Below are 22,195 nucleotides of genomic sequence, written 5' to 3' on the forward strand. Positions count from 1 at the left end.
TGCGTCTCCTGGGTCGCGAACAGCGCATCAAAGCACGTCGAACTGCTCCGAGTTTTGCCTCTGCTAATGCCGTGACCCGCGGCAAACCACAGAAGCCGTCGCTCCCTGCCAAGCCGACGGCTCCATCTCAGCAGACTTCGCGTGGCACCGCGCCTTCCATCATAGGCGGATCGCGGTCAGTGGCTTGCTGCCCTTGTTGCGGCGCTCAGCAGGCCTGCCAAATGTGTGGTATTGAGCGCCACATAGCTTCTCGCTGTCATCGCCGCTACAAGCAAGATTTCCTTGGCCTAGGCAACAATGGCAAAGGGAATGAAAAACAGGCGGCCGCTGCGGTAGTGAGTCATGAGCACGGACGCACTCCATCCTACTCGATTGATCCTACATGGTACATGGACATAGGAGCTACGAACCACCTCACCAACGACATGGGCAAGCTCTCCACTCAGGAGCCATATCGCGGCCATGATCAGGTGCACACCGCCAATGGAGCAGGTATGCGCATCTCCCATGTTGGTCAGGCATTCCTTCTTGCACACAATTCGCGAAAACTGCATCTTTCTAATGTTCTTCGTATTCCCACTGCTTCACGTAGTTTGTTGTCTGTTCCACAACTTACTCGTGATAATAATGTCCTTGCTGAGTTTCACCCTTTTCGTTTCTTTATCAAGGATCGGGACACGAGGGCCGTTCTGCTTAGCGGTCGTCTTCATCATGGCTTGTATGCACTTGACGTGCCGACCGCACCTCCTATGCAGTTTTCTCCTCAGACGTTCAGTGGTGTTCGTGTGTCACCTACACATTGGCATGCGCGCCTTGGTCATCCCGCTACTCCCATAGTTTGTCATGTGTTGCATCGTCATGAACTACCGATTGTGTCAAATAAATCTGCTGAAACTATTTGTGATGCCTGTCAGCAGGGCAAGAGTCATCAACTCCCATTTTCAGAGTCTAGTCGTGTTGTGAAACATCCTCTTGAACTTGTGTTTTCCGATGTATGGGGTCATGTCCAAACGCCTGTCAGTGGCCACAATTATTACGTCAGTTTCATTGATGCTTATAGTCGGTTTACTTGGCTTTATCTTATTAAGAAAAAATCTGATGTGTTGATGTTTTTATACAGTTTCAAGCACATGTTGAGCGTCTCCTTAACCAGAAAATTATCCATGTTCAAACCGACTGGGGGGAGGGGGTGAATATCACAACCTCAACTCGTTCTTTAACAAACTTGGGATTGCACATCGTGTGTCTTGTCCTCATAGACATCAGCAGAATGGGACTGCTGAATGTAAGCATTGTCATCTTGTCGAAACTGGCATTACTTTATTAGCTCATGCCTCCGTACCTTTTAGGTTCTGGAGTGATGCCTTCTCCACTGCCTGTTTTTTGATCAATAGGCTGCCCTCACGACTACTGAATATGAAAACTCCGCTTGAACTCTTGCTCAATGAAATCCCAGACTACACATTTCTCAAAGTCTTCGGGTGTGCATGTTGGCCTCATTTGCATCCATATGACAAACATAAGCTAGAGTTTCGGTCGAAAAAGTGTGTTTTTCTTGGGTATAGTTCCCTTCACAAAGGGTACAAATGCCTACATGTTCCCACCAATCGCGTCTACATTTCTCGTGACGTTGTATTTGATGAGAATGTGTTCCCCTTTCATGCACTTCCGAACACCTTTATCACTCCTATGCCAGCCGTTTCTTCTACCACACCTACGCCTGATCAATTTGTGAATATTGCACATGCTCCTGTGTTGCTTCCTAACCATGATGTAGGTGTTGGACGTGGTGCTCGTCTTGAGCTCCTTGAGGAACAGGCACCAACGCATGCTCTGAATCCGGAGGTTGATCGTGTGCATGGGGCATGCATACCGGGCAGTACCCAGCAACCCGCGGGAGCTGCACCCGTAGCCGCCTCGCGAGCATCGCCCCCGTCCTCGCCTGCCTTGCGGGCGTCGCCCGAGCCTGCTTCGCGGGTGGTTTCTCCTGGGCCGGTCGCTTCCTCTCCTGGCCCAGGGGCTGCCTCACACGCGCCGGCTTCAGCTCCCGATGGGTCAGCCTCGCCGGGCCCAACACTGCCTGCCTCTCCAGCGCCAGACGGCTCTGGTGTGAGCCTGGAGGACTCGGCCTCGCCTCTGTCGTCACCTGCATCAAGCCCGAAGCTGCAACCACAGCCTGCTGCTCTTCGACCTCGCACACGCAGCCAGACAGGTGTCTTTCAGCCAAAGATCCGAACCGATGGGACTGTAGCGTGGCTCGCCGCGTGCATGGCTCATGCTGCTGAGGATCCTACTGCTGAGCCTCGACATTTTCAGGCTGCACTAGGCATTCCTCACTGGTGTGCCGCGATGGAACAGGAGTTTCAGGCGTTGCTGAAGAACGACACCTGGCAGCTTGTTCCCCCCAGTATCTGGGGTCAATATCATTGATTCTAAGTGGGTGTTTAAAGTCAAGAGACATGCTGATGGCTCCATCGAGCGTTACAAAGCAAGGCTAGTGGCTAAGGGCTTCAAACAGAGGTGTGGTCTTGATTATGAAGACACGTTCAGTCTAGTTATCAAGCCCACTACCATTCGTTTGTTGCTGTCCCTTGCTGTTACTCGAGGATGGTTTCTCCGTCGACTTGATGTGCAGAATGCTTTCTTGCATGGAGTCCTGGAGGAGGAGGTTTATATGCGTCAGCCGCCAGGGTTTGTGGATCCTGCGCGTCCTCATCATCTCTGTCGTCTTTTTAAGGCACTCTATGGGCTTAAGCAGGCTCCCCGTGCCTGGCACGCATGTCTCGGCTCTGTTCTGAGGGCGCTTGGGTTTATTCCCTCCACTGCTAACACCTCGCTATTTCTTCTTCAGCGTCCTGAGGTTACGATGTATTTACTGGTCTACGTTGATGATATCATCCTCATCAGTTCCTCAGATGCTGCAGCAGATCATCTTGTGGCTGCGTTGAGTGGTGATTTTGCTGTCAAGGATCTAGGTGCTCTGCACTTCTTCCTTGGTCTGGAGGTGTCACGGTCTTCTATTGGGGTAACTCTTACTCAAAAGAAGTATTCTCTGGATTTGTTGCGTCGTGCTGGTATGCTGAAGTGTAAACCTGCCAGTACTCTGATGTCTGCCACTGATCGGTTGTTTGCTCTTGATGGAGACCCTCTCTCACCTGATGATGCCACTGAGTACCGCAGTCTTGTTGGAGGCCTGCAGTATCTTACTATCACCAGACCAGAAGTCTCTTATGCAGTCAATCGTGTCTGTCAGTTTCTCCATGCACCCAGGACATCTCATTGGTCAGCTGTGAAGCGTATCCTGCGTTATATCTGTCTCACTACGTCTTATGGTTTGCTCCTCCAACCGGCGCCGTCTTATGAGATCTCAGCCTTTTCAGATGCAGACTGGGCTGGTAGTCCTGATGACCGGCGATCCAAGGGGGGGGGTATGCAGTGTTTCTTGGTTCTAACTTGATCGCTTGGAATGCTCGCAAGCAGGCTACGGTGTCTCGCAGCAGTACGGAAGCCGAGTACAAAGCAGTTGCTGATGTGACGGCTGAGATAATTTGGGTTCAGTCTTTGTTGAGAGAGTTGAGAGTCCCTTCAGCTCATCCTCTAGTACTTTGGTGTGATAACGTTGGTGCTACATACTTGTCATCTAATCCGGTGTTTCATGCTCGGACGAAACACATCGAGGTTGACTATCACTTTGTTCGAGAGCGTGTTGCACAGAAGCTACTTAGCATCAAGTTCATCTCATCAAAGGATCAACTTGCTGACATCTTCACGAAGCCTCTTCCACTAGCACAGTTTGTAGGCTGCAGGCACAATCTTAACTTAGTTTGTACTTCAGGCCACAGTTAAGATTAAGGGAGGGTGTTAGACTGTATATGTATACGTAGACTTGTTCATACATAGACTTGTGTATACACCTTGTACTTGTACCCTTTGATATTTATATATACTGAGATAGCCGCACCCTCCTTAGGGTGTCGAGTAGTTGCCCAATATTCTCGTTTAACATATATAAAACGGGGCGAAAGCCTTTTTCGGTAAACCGTGGCATCTTCATCTTTCCGTATATATATAGGGAAAAGACATGGCCAAATTTCAACACCATTGCAACACAGACGTCTTTCTCTCCTCTCCCTCCATCCCCAGAGAAGAAAAGGAACTTCAGGCTCCCACTACAGCCATGGCATCCCACCTCAGATCTTCAAGTGCGCCTTCAAGCCCCTGCGCGGGCGAAACCAATGTCGAAAGACAACTTCAGAGCCTAAACACCTCCGTCTCCTCACCCTCTTCGACCATCGAGACAATGCTCGACGGGCTAAGGAGGCTTGGAGATATTTACGACTGCATTGACGAGCTCACAAGCTTACCCAGCAGCCAAGCTCTCATCTACAAGCCGCAGCAGAGGATTGTTGTGGAGCAAGAGCTCGAGCACTCCCTGGTGGTGTTGCTCGACCTCTGCGACGCGGTGCAAGTGAGCTTCTCCAAGCTCAAGGCAAGCGTACAGGACATGCAGTTGGTTACCAAAGAGAAGAGATGATGCGGCTGCTCTTCAGGCCAAGATCCAGTCTTGGTTCCGCCTGGCCAAGAAAGCGCAAAAGCAGTTCAAGAAGATGAGCAGAAAGTCTTCTCCGGCTGATGTCGAGAGCTGCAGAGTGGTCAGTCTGTTGGCTGACGCTAGGGACGTCGCTGTAACAATGCTTGAATCCTCTTTGGAACTCCTGTCGAAGCAAATTGCCGTGCCGAATTCCAGCAGGTGGTCTCTTGTGTCCAAGGCGTCCCAGAAGAAAAGTGTGGCGTGCAAGGAGGAGCAATTGCAGGTGCTGGAGTTGGACATTGTTGATCTTGAGGACAGAGTCGAGTCTTTGTTCAGGAGATTGATCCAAAGCAGAGTTTCTCTTCTGAATACTCTGAGCTTGTAGAGGAGATCATATACTGACTCTGATCCCCTGTGATCGGTATCCGCCTTTTGGAGGGCTTGCTGATCATCATCACAATTTTGTAATGTGTATACATGGGAGGAATTTGTACATAAACATACTCCATTGAGAAACAAAAACACGGCTTTTTGTCCATTTCCTCGTGTCGACAAGATTGTGTATTCATGGTTTGATACAATGACCTAAGTTTGGGGCGGATCATTCGAACGATTCTTCTTTGAGAGAACCAATATGATTTACTTACAAGATGATTATCATTATTGTTTACTATAGACGTAATAGGATCGATTGGTCAAGCTGATCTTTAAAATGATTAACTTTGAGATGGCCATCTTATTCAGATGCCATTTCTCATGCCACCAGAAACAAGCAAAAGATCCTAAGTGTCGGGATTATAAATATGGGGTAGGCCCAAGTATACGATGGCCCTCCAGAAGGCCATAGCCATCAAAGATACGGCCCAGAAAGACATGGGCCGAAGGACATCACCTTCGGCCGATAGGATTCGGAGCCCTAGTAGATATCAAGGACCAAAAGGATGACTCGTAATCTGGCTAAGTCCCTATATTCGGATTCTACACCCCCTGATGGACAAGAACCTAGCAGTCGGTCATGAAGATGACCGGAGCAGTCGGCTAGACCTACAGTCGGCGACTACCTATGATACCCTATCAACCACGATGTCTTAATGATAGCAGTTACCCAACGGTGGAATAATCTAGTTAAATACGGCAGTTACTAGCAGTAATAGCCAGGAAATAATCGGATACACCTGAAGCCATGAATAGCATTAATATCAGCCTATTATATACCCCCTCCTGGCACACTCTATATAAACCGGGAGGGGAGCACCGGGCTGAGGGTTGAGCATTCACATCTTGTGCCTTACGCCAAGAGCTAAGAGCACTACAAGAGTAGGGTATTACCACCACCAAAGAGGGCTCGAACATGTATAAACCCTTGCGCATACACTCATCTACACCGCTCGGCAGATACGATTGCCTCTACATTCATACCCCCATAATACTGTCAGGATTATATCCACGACACTGAGCAACAGATCTTGCTATCATAGCCAAAACATGCCAGCTCAACGTCGAAGAGGTTGAGTGTGTAAGCTGCATGAGTTGAGCATAAAAAAATACCAACTGAATTAACAGCTGTACAAAAACTAGATAGTAACACCTTGTCACCAATACGACTTGGCTACCAATCCACTATAATATTCTCTAAGCATGCAACTATGTAAAGATCCGCTGGTAGAGTGAACTAACCTGCTGGCTTTTGTAGGCAATTGTTGGAACATGATAATTCATTGGGAGGATAATTAGTGCACTCAGAAAAATTGAGCTACGCATGAGTGATCAAATTTGTAGGTTGTTGCTTCCAGTACATGGAATTAGCAAACTCCATTAAAATAGTTTAGAGCATGCAACAGAACGAGCTGTCATGCTGATTCTTGCTGCCAAAATCGGAACATAGCATTGTGATTCAGTAGTGGAAAATCAGACAGCACATGGATCATCTCAAGATTGCAATAGATGTGAAATGCTTGCAAGCGCGGCAGGCAGGCGAAACATGTCAGCGATGCCGCGCAAGAGGTGATCAGAAACCAGATAAACACGACGTAGCGGTGGAGCCTGGAGAGGTGAAGTCAACTGTTCTTCGACTACCAAAGGCACAGCTCGCCAATCTGGACCAACACACCTGTGCATATGAGTTTGCCCCCAATAATCAAGAAGCTTGGTTGGGAGACATAGGAAAAGCAGCATCCTGTAATGGAGATGGGTGGTATTTGTCACGGCAGCACGACACAGCGTTATCATTGAGATTCTTGCTGTCTAGAGGGTCATGCCAGGGCTTCTGCTTCTTTCTGTACATACCTGTATATATAGGGACAAGCCCATAGGCAGAACTCAACACCATCGCAGAGCAGCTTCTCTCATCTTCTATCTCCAGAGAGCAAACGAAAAGACTTCAGCTTCCAACACAATCATGGCACCCCACCTCAGGTCCACGAGTGTGCCTTCCAGCCCTCGCTCCGGCGAAACCGATGTCGACCAACAGCTGCATAGCCTAAACACAGCCACCGTCTCTCCCTTATCAACAATTGGGACAGTGTGTGTTGGGCTAAGGAGGCTTGGAGACATCTATGACTGCATCGATGAGCTCACATGCTTGCCTAGCAGCCAAATTCTCCTCTGCAAAACGCAGCAAAGGATTTCTGTGGAGCAAGAGCTCGAGCGCTCCCTTATCTTGCTTGACCTCTGCAATGTCGTGCAAGTCAGCTTTTCCGAGCTCAAGGCAAGCGTCCAAGACATGCAGTTGGTTATCAAGAGAGGAGATGATGCAGCTCTTCAGGTCAAGATCCAGTCTTGGTTTCACCAGATCAAGAAAGTGCAAAAAACGCTCAAGAAGAACACCAAGAAGTCTTCTTCGGCTGATCTGGAGAGCTGCAGAGTGGTCAGGTTGTTGACTGAAGCTAGAGAAGCCGCTGTCACAATGATTGGATCCTCAATGGAACTCCTGTCGAAGCAAATTGCACCACCGAATTCTAACAAGTGGGCTCTTGTGTCAAAGGCATTCCAGAAGAAAAGAGTTAATTGCGAAGAGGAGCAACTGCAGGTGCTGGAGTTGGACATCGTTGATCTTGAGAGTGGAGTTGAGACTTTGTTCAGGAGATTGATTCAGAGCAGAGTCTCTCTTCTAAATATTCTCAGTTTGTAGACTAGAGAGTATGTACCAACTCTGATCCCCTGTGATTGGCGTCCGCCTTTTAGAGGATTTGCTGATCACTAGAACAATTTTGCAACATGTGTACATGAAACACACTGTACATAAATATACTCAATTGAGGAACAGACACGGTTATTTATCAAATTCATATTTTATATTACAATTGCTTAAGTTTTGGATGGTTCACTCAAAAGATTCTATCCTGGGAAGAAAAGACCAAGTTACTTGGAAGATGCTTGTCATTATTGACTATTATAGTCTATAGAAGTGTTTTTCAGAAAACAGTTCAAGTGCAACTTAGTTGTTTGGTTTTCAAATAGTCATGTTGCATGTTTAAGAATGTTGTTGATACACTGATACACTCCTTGTGCAGTGGTTCTAAACCTATATAGAAATATGCCAGCTCCAGAACACAAAGTATAAACTTGTACATCTCATAAACTAATGTAAGATCGTTTAGATCACTAAACTAGTGATCTAAATGATCTTATATTAGTTTACAGAGGGAGTAATTAGCACACAGCTGGTTCTAACAGAAACATTATCTGTGTCAATAATTACCAGGCTACACCACATGTATCGCAAAGGAAAATGTCCAATTTAAAACCCCAGAGCCAATAAGTTACACTTTCAACTGGAGTCTCGCTGCAATAATCGGAATACAACAAGTGAGGTATTTGATTCTTACTGCAACAACTGGAACATGAATAAGTGAGGAACACACTTGAGGCTCCTAAATGCAGAAAAAATAGTGTCCGCCTCTGATACCTTCTTTCAATATCTTTCTGGGTCTGTTGTGACACATATCTGGGACAGAGACTTGACACAAACTCTACGAGATCAAATAGCAAGATTGGTGTTTACCATTGGAAACTTGCTTCCTGTTCATAGACATGCCTTCTCCAAAGGGCCAACATGATCAAACATGTTTCTTTCATTCTCATGTAGTTGTTTCTGGTTATTTGTCACCGAACAGATTACAAACATATTTACATTCCAGTATATTCTGAACTACCATTGGAAACTTGCTTCCTGTTCATAGACATGCCTTCTCCAAAGGGCCAACATGATCAAACATGTTTCTTTCATTCTCATGTAGTTGTTTCTGGTTATTTGTCACCGAACAGATTACAAACATATTTACATTCCAGTATATTCTGAACTACTGTTTTTTATTAGTTAACAGTCATGGTATAACTCATAGTTTGAGAACAATACGAGTTCACTATGAATTCAGGACTTTTAGACTGCTTTGCATAATTTTTAGATCGACCAAGTGTCGGGATTCTATACACATCGCCCTAATAAGATTGTGCCTTCTCATACACAACAAAATGAAAAATATACAAGAAAAATTGTAGTCACTCATCTGTGTCTTGGCGCACATATTTGCATCAGAAATATGTCATAATTTTGTTGAAATCCCTCTTTTTAAAAGTATATGTCACTTTGCTTGGACTGTGCCTTGAGACCCTTCAATTTCTTTAATATGTTGGAGAAATAATCTTGTAAATACTTCTCTAAGGTGAGGATATCCTTTGCCTCCACCCCAAGAAGCTGGTATGTCTCATTCATTGGAGCTGAGAAAACGGTGTCGCTGGAGAGCACCTGGATATAAAAATGTAAATTTATTGTTAGCCTTCACAGGCTTTGATATATATCTATATCTATACCACTATATAGTGTATGAATAACTTTGAATATTGGCTGTTTGATGAAGCCAATCCGGTGGTAGAGAGTTGGCAAATCCGAGCATTGTTGGCCATTGGATATCCTCTTCACTACACTATATTCTGACACGGGTACTATCTAGATGATTCCATGGCTAAGGTTAAGCACAATGCACTATATACACAAAACTAAAAACACAGACGTCTCTCTTTTGTTCTAGAAACTTCCAGACTTTCTGCTGACTCTTTTCTTCTAGATGAATTGTCATTCCTTTTCTCAAAGCACATGCATTTAACATTTATTTTAGATTCTTCCATATTTTAGTTGTCTCAAGGTTTTTTTTTTGGCTCTAAAAGAATTGCCATTCATTTTTACTTTATTTTATCTTTTCTTCAAGACTCTCATAGTACTTCCATAAATTTCATTTGAGTGGGATGCACTACAAGTACTAAATCTACATCTTATACTTGATGCATACGTGACTAAATTTACATGTTTACCTGTTGTAATGTGATATGCCAATATTTGATCGTACTTTGGTTATCTATAAGCCCCGACGTGCAATACACTTGTACCTTACTAGTATATTACCGTTACTGAATTACATGTGCAGTGCACAAAAAGGCCTAGACAAACCTCTGAAAATGCCAGCCTATCAGCCACATCGTTTGTCCACTGGAAGAACCGTGTTAATTGACGGGTAAATCTCAAGACTGCAACAGGGACAGTAGTTACATTGGCATCTTGCCCAGCCAGTCTCTCACATAATGTAATAACCTGGAGAAGGCAAAATAAATAGAATTAAAATAATAATGTACCAACTCCCATAAGCCATCATTTGGTACATTCTCAAAAGAAAAAGAAAATGCATGAATGACTATATTTGTACATTCCCTATGAAATAGGTCGTTATACTAACTACTTATTAATGACAAGTCAATAATAAATTTGGTTCAGCAGACCCTACTGAACATTATATATACTTCATTCACTAGAAAAAGCAATAGAGTTAATTACCTCCTGAGTTGTCCAAGCACGTGGTCCAGCAAATGTTAGGAGTTTTTTGCTGGCCTTCTCATTGCGCAAAGCAACAAATGTCAGGCGAGCGACGTCCTATAGTTGCACAGAGAAGGCACGTCAACAGAAAGCTACTTTGGAGAGAAACTGGTACATAGATATACACAGTTTCATTTTTCCAATGGAAAGGGAGAGAAGATAACCTGGGTATCCATGTATGCAATCCGAGTCGGAGCATCAGTTCCCCAAACTGACTTCTCTTCTAGTATAGGCACCGCATATTGCCCAATTAGGCCCTAAAACCAAAAAATAGATGGAAATTCATTTCTAGAAACAACCGGCAAACATGACTATGAAAAGATGTATGACATGAGCTTTCAACTATATGTCACCTCAGTGCTTTTAATTTTTACTACTTGTTTATGTCTATCATGAACTATGAGCAATACACAGGTAGTTTAGCCAGGAACTTGTTTAGCGCCTTTTGCAATCTAGCATCAGCATGAGTAGCAAAAGGAATTTCCTGGCCGAAACAGAAACCCAGGATAAGGATCGCATCTACCTGCATGAAACCGCACAATCGGATGATGGTGTAATCCAGACCTGTGTCCTGAATAAACCTCTCTGTACAATACTTGATCTCCATCAAGGGGACCTCAGGATGCTTGTCGCAGTTGTGAATGGAGTAGAAGACATACTTCTGAATCCCCATGGCCTTAGCGCACTGGATTAGAGCAACCTTTCCTTCCCAGTCTACCTAAATGGAACAACCATCAGCGTCCGAAACACAGAAGTCGTTTAATAATGACTCAAAGAAACACAAGACACAATACAATTCTCCACTGTATTTTGAGAGATTACATGCTGATGGCATTTACCGTTCGAATGGGCTCTTCCGGCCGCCCCGTGGCGCAATCAATGACCGTATGAACGCCAACAAGCGTAGCGGGTATCGTCTCTGGCTTGCTGAGGTCGGCCTAATTGAATCAGTCACACACACAGACGATCATGAGACAGAATCCGCAATGTGGTGCCCCTAAATTACCTATAGCGGGAAGAAGTGAAGAGTACGGTCGGTTGCGCAGTGCAAACCTACATTGACCACGGTGGCGCCCCAGTCCCGGAGGAAGTCGGCGGGCGCCGGGCGGGGCCTGACGAGGCACCTGACGTCGTAGCCCTCGTCCAGCGCCCTCCTGACCACCTGCCGTCCCAGGGTCCCCGTGGCGCCGACCACCAGCACGCTTGTCGGCCTGACGGGCGTCCCCTGCCCAATGCTCATGGGGGCCGCCGCCTGCGCGTTGCAGGTCACGACCAGCCTGCAGCGGGGCCCGACCGATGAGACGGCACGGGCTGGGTGCGGTCGCGGTCGCGCGCGGGAGGTTGTGCAGGAGAGGGCGGCGCGGCGGCCCGGGGAGGTGACCCGCGACGGCAGCGCGGCGGCGAGGCTGGTCGACGTCGCCATTTTCTGCGCGTTGGTTTTGGCGTGGCGTGGCGGAGGTGCCCGTGGTTTTGGGTTTGGGCTGGGAAGGGAACGGAGGAGTGGTGGAGAGTGGATGCGGAGCAGCCGATGCCCGTCGCGCCACGTCGTCGCGGCCATCCCGTCATCCGTCTCTGCCCCGTCACGTTCCGTTTCTTGCCCGCCACTTGTTGCCCAAATTCATTGCATGTGCGAGCCATTTTTTCCCGGTTGCTGCTGATTCCGAAGTGGTCGAGCTCCTAGCGTGTAGACAAACCATTTTCCTAACTCAAGAACTCAATGTCCAGAAGGTGATCATAGAAACTGACTCGCAGGCGGCGGCTACAAAAATTGTGTCTCTTCCAAAAGATCTCTCAGCTAATGGGAAACTAGTTGAAGAGATCAAAGGGCTGCTTCGGTCTTTTGATGATTTTAAAGTTGCTTGGGTGCGACAGTCAGCGAATAAGGTCACACATATCTTATCTAGAAATGGTTGCTGTATTGCCTTATGTAAAGGAAAAATTTTGTTTTTGCCACTCTAGATTTTGTCAATTTTTCTTATGCCACTCTAGATTTTGACATTTCAGTATTGCCACTCTTAGCTTTTGAAAAATATCACAATTGCCATTATGTGGCAATAGCAAATTAATTTTATTTCACTTTTGCCATCCTAGCTTTTGACAATGTATCACAATTGTCACTCTAATTTATGTAAAACTTGGCTCCATGTCCTCCCGAGTGTATTTGCTCAGAGGTAACAGTTGAGGGAGCTGTGAACTATGAATAAATTAGCAACATTTCCTTAAAAAAAAACTTGTTGCCCAAATTCCGCAAGGAATTTTTTTTGAGTAACAAAAGGAAAAAAATGAGTGCCCGTCTCTGGGTAGATGAGCAACTGCGGCCGCATGCGAAGGCTCCGGTGCATCTCGTCCAAACTAGAGGCGAAGAGCTCGTCGATCTCCGCCATCTGCTGCCAGATAAAGCGCTGGTTGGACTTCACATAAGCCTCATATTGGATGGATTCGAGGATGGCGGTCTGCTTCGCCATCTGCTGCCAGATAAAGCGCCCGTTGGACTTCACATAAGCCTCATATTGGATGGATTTGAGGATGGTGGTCTGCTCCGCCATCTCCAGCGCCTGGGCGACCTCAAACTTCGCCATCGCATCCTCTATGCCAACGCCCGCAACCAGTTGCTCCTCCTCTGGCCCTGCCGTGTCGTTCGCTTCCTAATCCTCTTCTTCCTCTTCCATGGGCTGGGGGTCCTTTAGGGAATGCAGTAATTTCAAAAAAATTCCTACGTACACGCAAGATCCATCTAGATGATGCATAGCAACGAGAGGGGAGAGTGTTGTCCACGTATCCTCGTAGACCGTAAGCGGAAGAGTTATGACAACGCGGTTGATGTAGTCGTACGTCTTCACGGTCCGACCGATCCTAGCACCGAAGGTACGACACCTCCGCGATCTGCACACGTTCAGCTCGGTGACGTCCCACGAACTCTAGATCCGGCTGAGTGTCGAGGGAGAGCTTTGTCAGCACACGGCGTGATGATGGTGATGATGAAGTTACCGACGCAGGGCTTCGCCTAAGCTCTACAACGATATGACCGAGGTGGAAATCTGTGGAGGGGGGCACCGCACACGGCTAAACAATCAACTTGTGTCTATGGGGTGGCCCCCTCCCCGTATATAAAGGAGTGGAGGAGGGGGAGGGTCGGCCCTCTCTATGGCGCGCCCTAGGGGGAGTCCTACTCCTACTGAAAGTAGGATCCCCCCTTTCGCTAGTTGGAGTAGGAGAGGAAGGAAGGAGGAAAGGGGGGACCCCCCCCTTCCCTAGTCCAATTCGGACCCAAGGGGGAGGGGGGCGCGGCCTACCCTAGCTTCCCCTCTCTCTTTCCACTAAGGCCCAATAAGGCCCATATACTCCCCGGGGGGTTCCGATAATGTGACGCCCCCGATTTGGCCGTACACTAATTATACACGCAAATGTGTATGACCAAGATCAGGGACTCGCGAGAAGATATCACAACACAACTCTAGACACAAATTAAAATAATACAAGCTTTATATTACAAGCCAGGGGCCTCGAAGGCTCGAATACATAAGCTCGAAAACACAAGAGTCAGCGGAAGCAATAATATCTGAGTACATACATAAGTTAAACAAGATTGCCTTAAGAAGGCTAGCACAAAAGTAGCAACGGTCAAAAAGCCAAGGCCTTCTGCGTGGGACCTCCTAACTACTCCTCGAAGTCGAACTCCATGTAGAATCATCCTCGGGATCCTCTGGCTCCTGGACTCCATCATATGATCGCAATAACCGAGAAAAGGGGAAAAAGAAGTAGCAAAGCAACCGTGAGTACTCATCCAAAGTACTGCTACCTCTTGAGCACTGCGTTGGTTTCCCCCGAAGAGGAAGGGATGATGCAACAAAGTAGCGTAAGTATTTCCCTCGGTTTTTGAGAACCAAGGTATCAATCCAGTAGGAGGCTACGTGTGAGTCCCTCGTACTTGCACAAAACAAATAAATCCTCGCAACCAACGCGAATAGGGGTTGTCAATCCCTACACGGCCACTTACGAGAGTGAGATCTGATAGATATGATAAGATAATATTTTTGGTATTTTTGTGATAAAGATGCAAAGTAAAATAAAGGCAAAGTAAAAAAGCAAAGGAAATAACTAAGTAATAGGAGATTAATATGATGAAGACAGACCCGGGGGCCATAGGTTTCACTAGTGGCTTCTCTCGAGAGCATAAGTATTCTGTTGACAGAATTGAGCATAGTTATGAGAATATCTAGGTATGATCATGTATATAGGCATCACGTCCGAGACAAGTAGACCGACTCCTGCCTGCATCTACTACTATTACTCTACTCATCGACCGCTATCCGGCATGCATCTAGAGTATTAAGTTAAAAATAGAGTAACGCCTTAAGCAAGATGACATGATGTAGAGGGATAAACTCATGCAATATGATGAAAACCCCATCTTGTTATCCTCGATGGCAACAATACAATACGTACCTTGCTGCCCCTACTGTCACTGGGAAAGGACACCGCAAGATTGAACCCAAAGCTAAGCACTTCTCCCATTGCAAGAAAGATCAATCTAGTAGGCCAAACCAAACTGATAATTCGAAGAGACTTGCAAAGATAACCAATCATACATAAAAGAATTCAGAGAAGATTCAAATATTGTTCATAGATAGACTTGATCATAAACCCACAATTCATCGGTCTCAACAAACACACCGCAAAAAGAAGATTACATCGAATAGTTCTCCACAAGAGAGGGGGAGAACATTGTATTGAGATCCAAAAAGAGAGAAGAGGCCATCTAGCTAATAACTATGGACCTGTAGGTCCGAGGTAAACTACTCACACTTCATCAGAGGGGCTATGATGTTGATGTAGAAGCCCTCCGTGATCGATGCCCCCTCCGGCAGAGCTCCGGAACAGGCCCCAAGATGGGATCTCGTGGATACAGAAAGTTGCGGCGGTGGAATTAGGTTTTTGGCTCCGTATCTAATCGTTTGGGGGTACGTAGGTATATATAGGAGGAAGGAGTACGTCGGTGGAGCAACAGGGGGCCCATGAGGGTGGAGGGCGCGCCTGGTGGGGGGGGGGTAGGCGCACCCCCTACCTCGTGGCCTCCTCTTTTGTGTCTTGACGTAGGGTCCAAGTCTCCTGGGTCTTGTTCGTTGAGAAAATCACGTTCCCGAAGGTTTCATTCCGTTTGGACTCCGTTTGATATTCCTTTTCTTCGAAACCCTAAAACAGGCAAAAAACAGCAATTCTGGGCTGGGCCTCCGGTTAATAGGTTAGTCCCAAAAATAATATAAAAGTGGATAATAAAGCCCAATAATGTCCAAAACAGTAGATAATATAGCATGGAGCAATCAAAAATTATAGATACGTTGGGGACGTATCAAGCATCCCCAAGGTTAATTCCTGCTCGTCCTCGAGTAGGTAAATGATAAAAACAGAATTTTTGATGCGGGGTGCTACTTGGCATAATTTTAATGTAATTCTTCTTAATTGTGGTATGAATATTCAGATCCGAAAGATTCAAGAAAAAAGTTCATATTGACATAAACATAATAATACTTTAAGCATACTAACTAAGCAATTATGTCTTCTCAAAATAACATGGTCAAAGAAAGTTCATCCCTACAAAATCATATAGTTTAGTCATGTTTCATTTTCGTCACACAAGAATGCTCTCATCATGCACAACCCCTATGACAAGCCAGGCAATTGTTTCATACTTTAGTAATCTCAAACCTATAAACTTTCACACAATATATGAGCGCGAGCCATGGACATAACACTATAGGTGGAATAGAATATAATGAGGGGGGTTATGTGGAGAAGACAAAAAAGGAGAAAGTCTCACATCAACAAGGGTAATCAATGGGCTATGGAGATGCACATTGATTGATGTTAATGCAAGGAGTAGGGATTGCCATGCAACGGATGCACTAGAGCTATAAATGTATGAAATCTCAACAAAAGAAACTAAGTGGGTGTGCATCCAACTTGCTTGCTCACGAAGAACTAGGGCACTTGAGGAGGCCCATTGTTGGAATATACAAGCCAAGTTCTATAATGAAAAATTCCCACTAGTATATGAAAATGACAAAACAAGAGACTCTCTATCATGAAGATTACGGTGCTACTTTGAAGCACAAGTGTGGCAAAGAATAGTAACATTGTCCCTTCTCTCTTTTTCTCTTATTTTTTTATTCCTCACTTGGGACAATGCTCTAAAAAATGATGATCATCACACTTCTATTTATTTACAACTCGATGATTACAACTCGATACTAGAACAAAAGATGACTCTATATGAATGCCTCTGGCGATGTACCGGGATATGCAATGGACCAAGAGTGACATATATGAAAGAATTATGAACTGTGGCTTTGCCACAAATACTATGTCAACTACATGATCATGCTAAGCAATATGACAATGATGAATGTGTCATGATAAACGGAATGGTGGAAAGTTGCATGGCAATATATCTCAGAATGGCTATGGAAATGCCATAATAGGTAGGTATGGTGGCTGTTTTGAGGAGGATATAAGGAGGTTTATGTGTGAAAGAGCATATCCTATCACGGGGTTTGGATGCACCGGCAAAGTTTGCACCAACTCTTGATGTGAGAAAGGGCAATGCACGGTACCGAAGAGGCTAGCAAGGATGGAAGGGTGAGAGTGCGTATAATCCATGGACTCAACATTAGTCATAAAGAACTCACATACTTATTGCAAAAATCTACAATTCATCAAAAACCTCGGCACTACGCACATGCTCCTAGGGGGATAGATTGGTAGGAAAAGACCATCGCTCGTCCCCGACCGCCACTCATAAGGAAGACAATCAAATAACACCCCATGTTTCAAATTTGTTACATAACGTTTACCATACGTGCATGCTATGGGACTTGCAAACTTCAACACAAGTATTTCTCAATTTCACAACTACTCAACTAGCACGACTTTGATATTATTACCTCCATATCTCAAAACAATCATCAAACATCAAACTTCTCTTAGTATTCAAAAACACTCATAAGAAAGTTTTACTAATCTTGAATACCTAGCATATCAGGATTTTAAGTAAATTACCATGCTATTTAAGACTCTCAAAAATAATCTAAGTGAAGCCTGAGAGATTAATAGTTTATATAAAACAAATCCACCACCGTGTTCTAAAAGATATAAGTGAAGTACTATAGCAAAACTATATAACTCAAAAGATATAAGCGAAGCACATAGAGTATTCTAACAAATTCCAAATCATGTATGGCTCTCTCAAAAGGTGTGTACAGCAAGGATAATTGTGCTAAACTAAAAAGCAAAGACTCAAATCATACAAGACGCTCCAAGAAAAACACATATCGTGTGGCGAATAAAAATATAGCTCCAAGTAAAGTTACCGATAGAAGTAGACAAAAGAGGGGATGCCTTCCGGGGCATCCCCAAGCTTTGGCTTTTAGGTGTCCTTAGATTATCTTGGGGTGCCATGGGCATACCCAAGCTTAGGCTCTTGCCACTCCTTGTTCCATAATCCATCAAATCTTTATCCAAAACTTGAAAACTTCACAACACAAAACTTAAAGTAGAAAATCTCGTGAGCTCCGTTAGCGAAAGAAAATAAAAGACCACTTCAAAGTACTGTAATGAACTCATTCTTTATTTATATTGGTGTTATACCTACTGTATTCCAACTTCTCTATGGTTTATAAACTATTTTACTAGCCATAGATTCATCAAAATAAGCAAACAACACATGAAAAATAGAATCTGTCAAAAACAGAACAGTCTTTAGTAATCTGTAGCTAGCGCAAGATCTGGAACCCCAAAAATTCTAAAATAAATTTCTGGACATGAGGAATTTATCTATTAATCATATGCAAAAAGAATTAACTAAATATCACTTTCCAAATAAAAATGGCAGCATTTCTCGTGAGCGCTAAAGTTTCTGTTTTTTACAGCAAGTTTAACAAGACTTTCCCCAAGTCTTCCCAACGGTTCTACTTGGCACAAACATTAATTAAAAACAAAAAACACAACCAAAACAGAGTCTAGATAAATTATTTATTACTAAACAAGAGCAAAAAGGAAGGAATAAAAATAAAATTGGGTTGCCTCCCAACAAGCGCTATCGTTTAACGCCCCTAGCTAGGCATAACAAGCAAGGATAGATCTAGGTATTGCCATCTTTGGTAGGCAATCCATAAGTGACTCTCATAATAGATTCATAAGGTAATTTAATTTTCTTTCTAGGAAAGTGTTCCATGCCTTTCCTTAATGGAAATTGGAATATAATATTTCCTTCCTTCATATCAATAATTGCACCAATCGTTCTAAGGAAAGGTGTACCAAGAATAATAGGACATGAAGGATTGCAATCTATGTCAAAAACAATAAAATCTACGGGTAAATAATTCCTATTTGCAACAATAAGAACATCATTAATTCTTCCCATAGGTTTCTTAATAGTGGAATCCGCAAGGTGCAAGTTTAGAGAGCAATCATCAAAATCACGGAAACCTAACAAATCACACAAAGTCTTTGGAATCATGGAAACACTAGCACCCAAATCACATAAAGCATAGCATTCATGATATTTAATTTTAATTTTAATAGTTGGTTCCCACTCATCATAAAGTTTTCTAGGGAAGAAACTTCCAATTCAATTTTTTCTTCATAAGATTGCATCAAGGCATTAACGATATGTTTAGTAAACGCTTTATTTTGACTATAAGCGTGAGTAGAATTTAGCACGGATTGCAACAAGGAAATACAATCAAAGAGAAATTTTCATAGTTAAATTCCTTGAAATCCATAATAGTGGGTTTAGCAACATCTAGGGTTTTAATTTCTTCAATCCCACTTTTATCAATTTTAGCATCAAGATCAAAAAATTCCGAATTCTTGGAACGCCTTCTAGGTAAAGGTGGATCATATTCAGTCCCATCATTATCAAGATTCATATTGCAAAACAAAGATTTAATAGGGGACACATCAATAACTTTTAGATCTTCATTTTTATTTTCATAGGAACTAGAAGAACACGCTCTTATAAAGGCATCTTTCTTAGCACGCATCCTAGCGGTTCTTTCTTTGCACTCATCAATGGAAATTCTCATGGCTTTGAGAGACTCATTGATATCATGCTTAGGTGGAATAGATCTAAGTTTCAAAGAATCAACATCAAGAGAATTCTATCAACGTTCCTAGCCAACTCATCAATCTTAAGCAATTTTTCTTCAATCAAAGCATTAAAATTCTTTTGCGAAGTAATAATTTTTAATATTAGATTCAAAATCAGAGGGCATCTTATTATAATTTCCATAAGAATTGTTGTAGGAATTACCATAATTATTAGAGGGATTACTAGGATAAGGCCTAGGGTTGAAATTTCCTCTATACGCGTTGTTACCAAAATTGTTCCTACCAACAAAATTCACATCCATAGATTCATTATTATTCTCAATCAAAGTAGACAAGGGCATATCATTAGGATCATAAGAAACACTCTTATTAGCAAATAATTTCATAAGTTCATCCATCTTTCCACTCAAAACATTAATTTCTTCTATAGCATGCACCTTTTTATTAGTAGATCGTTCAGTATGCCATTGAGAATAATTAAAAATAATATTATCTAGGAGTTTAGTAGCTTCTCCTAAAGTGATTTCCATAAAAGTGCCTCCCGCGGCCGAATCTAAAAGATTTCTAGAAGCAAAATTCAATCCGGCATAAAAATTTTGTATAATCATCCACAAATTTAAACCATGAGTAGGGCAATTACGTATCATTAGTTCCATTCTCTCCCAAGCTTGTGCAACATGTTCATGATCAAGTTGCTTAAAATTCATTATATCGTTTCTAAGAGAGATGATCTTAGCGGGAGGAAAATACTTAGAGATAAAAGCATCTTTGCACTTATTCCATGAATCAATACTATTTTTAGGCAAAGACGAAAACCAAGCTTTAGCACGATCTCTAAGCGAAAAAGGAAATAGCTTTAATTTAACAATATCATAATCCAAATCTTTCTTCTTTTGCATATCACACAAATCAACGAAGCTATTAAGATGGGTAGCGGCATCTTCACTAGGAAGGCCGGAAAACGAATCTTTCATGACAAGATTCAGCAAAGCAGTATTAATTTCACAAGATTCAACATCGGTAAGAGAAGCAATTGGAGTGCTAATAAAATCATTGTTGTTTGTATTGGTGAAGTCACACAATTTAGTATTATCTTGATCCATCGTGACATGCAAGCAAACTAACACACAAGCAAACAAAAAAACAAGGGGGCAAAAAGAGGCAAATAGAGAAAGAGAGGGAGGATAGAGAGAGAGGGCGAATAAAATGGCAAGGGTGAAGTGGGGGAGAGGAAAACGAGAGGCAAATGGCAAATAATGTAATGCGGAAGATAAGGGTATGTGATGGGTACTTGGTATGTTGACTTTTGCATGGACCTCCCCGGTAACAGCGCCAGAAATCCTTCTTGCTACCTCTTGAGCACTGCGTCGGTTTTCCCCGAAAAGGAAGGGATGATGCAGCAAAGTAGCGTAACTATTTCCCTCAGTTTTTGAGAACCAAGGTATCAATCTAGTAGGAGGCTACGCACGAGTCCCTCGTACCTGCACAAAACAAATAAATCCTCACAACCAACGCGAATAGGGGTTGTCAATCCCTACACGGCCACTTACGAGAGTGAGATATGATAGATATGATAAGATAATATTTTTGGTATTTTTGTGATAAAGATGCAAAGTAAAATAAAGGCAAAGTAAAAAGGCAAAGGAAATAACTAAGTAGTAGGAGATTAATATGATGAAGATAGACCCGGGGACCATAGGTTTCACTAGTGGCTTCTCTCGAGAGCATAAGTATTCTACGGTGGGTGAACAAATTACTGTGGAGCAATTGACAGAATTGAGCATAGTTAGGGTATTACACCACATCGGTGGCCCGAACCAGTATAAACCTTGTGTCTTTTGTGTTGCGAGTGCGTCGAGTTCGTCCGCGAGACCTTAGCGAGCTAGGGCGTAGATCGGTAGGAGGGAAAGAACTTCGCGCGCACCCCAGAGTTCGAACCTCAAGGGTTTGCCGGAACTCATGATCCGACATTTGGCGCACCAGGTAGGGGTGCGCCGTAGCACCCCTCCACCGGCCTGCGCTCCGCGCCACCGCACTTCGCCCTCATGGCAGGTGCCCCGCCACCGGCTCCAACGATCGGTGCTGACAACGGGGCTAGGGGGCTCCGAGCCCTGGCCCCCGCCCTGCGGCAGGTGCGATGGCCACCAAAGTTCAGGCCGGAGATGCTGCCGCGCTACGACGGCGCGGCGGACCCGTCTGCCTTCCTATTGGCATACGAGGAGGCCATCCTCGAGGCCGGGGGTGATAACCCACAAGTATAGGGGATCAATTGTAGCCTCTTTCAATAAGTAAGAGTGTCGAACCCAACGAGGAGCTAAAGGCAGAACAAATATTCCCTCAAGTTCTATCGACCACCGATACAACTCTATGCACGCTTGATGTTCGCTTTACCTGGAACAAGTATGAAACTAGAAGTACTTTGTAGGTGTTGTTGGATAGGTATGCAAGATAATAAAGAGCAAGTAAAAAGTAGGGGTTGTTTAGATAAAGACACAACTAAATTAGTTTTAGTAAAGAGCTTTTGTCAACAAGAAGGTTATTTGTCCCTAGGCAATCGATAACTAGACCGGTAATCATTATTGCAATTTTATTCAAGGGAGAGGCATAAGCTAACATACTTTCTCTACTTGGATCATATGCACTTATGATTGGAACTCTAGCAAGCACCCGCAACTACTAAAGATTCATTA

General features: G+C 44.0%; 2 protein-coding genes and 1 pseudogene across 2 annotated transcripts; 2 read left to right on the forward strand and 1 right to left on the reverse strand.

Moving 5' to 3' along the window:
- Window positions 1-4,090: 4,090 nt before the first annotated feature.
- LOC123147597 (uncharacterized) lies at window positions 4,091-4,919 on the forward strand (annotated as a pseudogene).
- Window positions 4,920-6,871: 1,952 nt separating this feature from the next.
- LOC123152615 (uncharacterized) lies at window positions 6,872-7,661 on the forward strand. The gene has a single exon (XM_044572117.1). It carries the CDS (start codon window positions 6,930-6,932, stop codon window positions 7,659-7,661), a length of 732 nt encoding a protein of 243 aa, XP_044428052.1. The 5' UTR covers window positions 6,872-6,929.
- A 1,162-nt stretch (window positions 7,662-8,823) lies between these two features.
- Window positions 8,824-11,989, reverse strand: LOC123152614 (protein HIGH CHLOROPHYLL FLUORESCENCE PHENOTYPE 244, chloroplastic). The gene is made up of 7 exons (XM_044572116.1): window positions 11,455-11,989; window positions 11,237-11,335; window positions 10,921-11,115; window positions 10,562-10,654; window positions 10,359-10,454; window positions 9,978-10,118; window positions 8,824-9,278 (listed from the first exon to the last, which is right to left on the reverse strand). Exons 1-7 carry the CDS (start codon window positions 11,953-11,955, stop codon window positions 9,102-9,104), a joined length of 1,302 nt encoding a protein of 433 aa, XP_044428051.1. The 5' UTR covers window positions 11,956-11,989; the 3' UTR covers window positions 8,824-9,101.
- Between the last annotated feature and the right edge of the window lie 10,206 nt (window positions 11,990-22,195).

This window comes from Triticum aestivum, chromosome 7A (assembly GCF_018294505.1).
Source record: "Triticum aestivum cultivar Chinese Spring chromosome 7A, IWGSC CS RefSeq v2.1, whole genome shotgun sequence".
Taxonomy (NCBI): domain Eukaryota; kingdom Viridiplantae; phylum Streptophyta; class Magnoliopsida; order Poales; family Poaceae; genus Triticum; species Triticum aestivum.

Excerpts from the sequence above, each read along its gene's own strand:
- LOC123152615 (XM_044572117.1), top strand. The coding sequence starts at position 6,930 with ATGGCACCCCACCTCAGGTCCACGAGTGTGCCTTCCAGCCCTCGCTCC.
- LOC123152614 (XM_044572116.1), bottom strand. The coding sequence starts at position 11,955 with ATGGCCGCGACGACGTGGCGCGACGGGCATCGGCTGCTCCGCATCCAC. Across the intron at positions 10,119-10,358 it reads GTGCTTGGACAACTCAGGAG|GTTATTACATTATGTGAGAG; the intron begins GTAATTAACTCT and ends TGCCTTCTCCAG. Across the intron at positions 9,279-9,977 it reads ATAGGCTGGCATTTTCAGAG|GTGCTCTCCAGCGACACCGT; the intron begins GTTTGTCTAGGC and ends TTTTATATCCAG.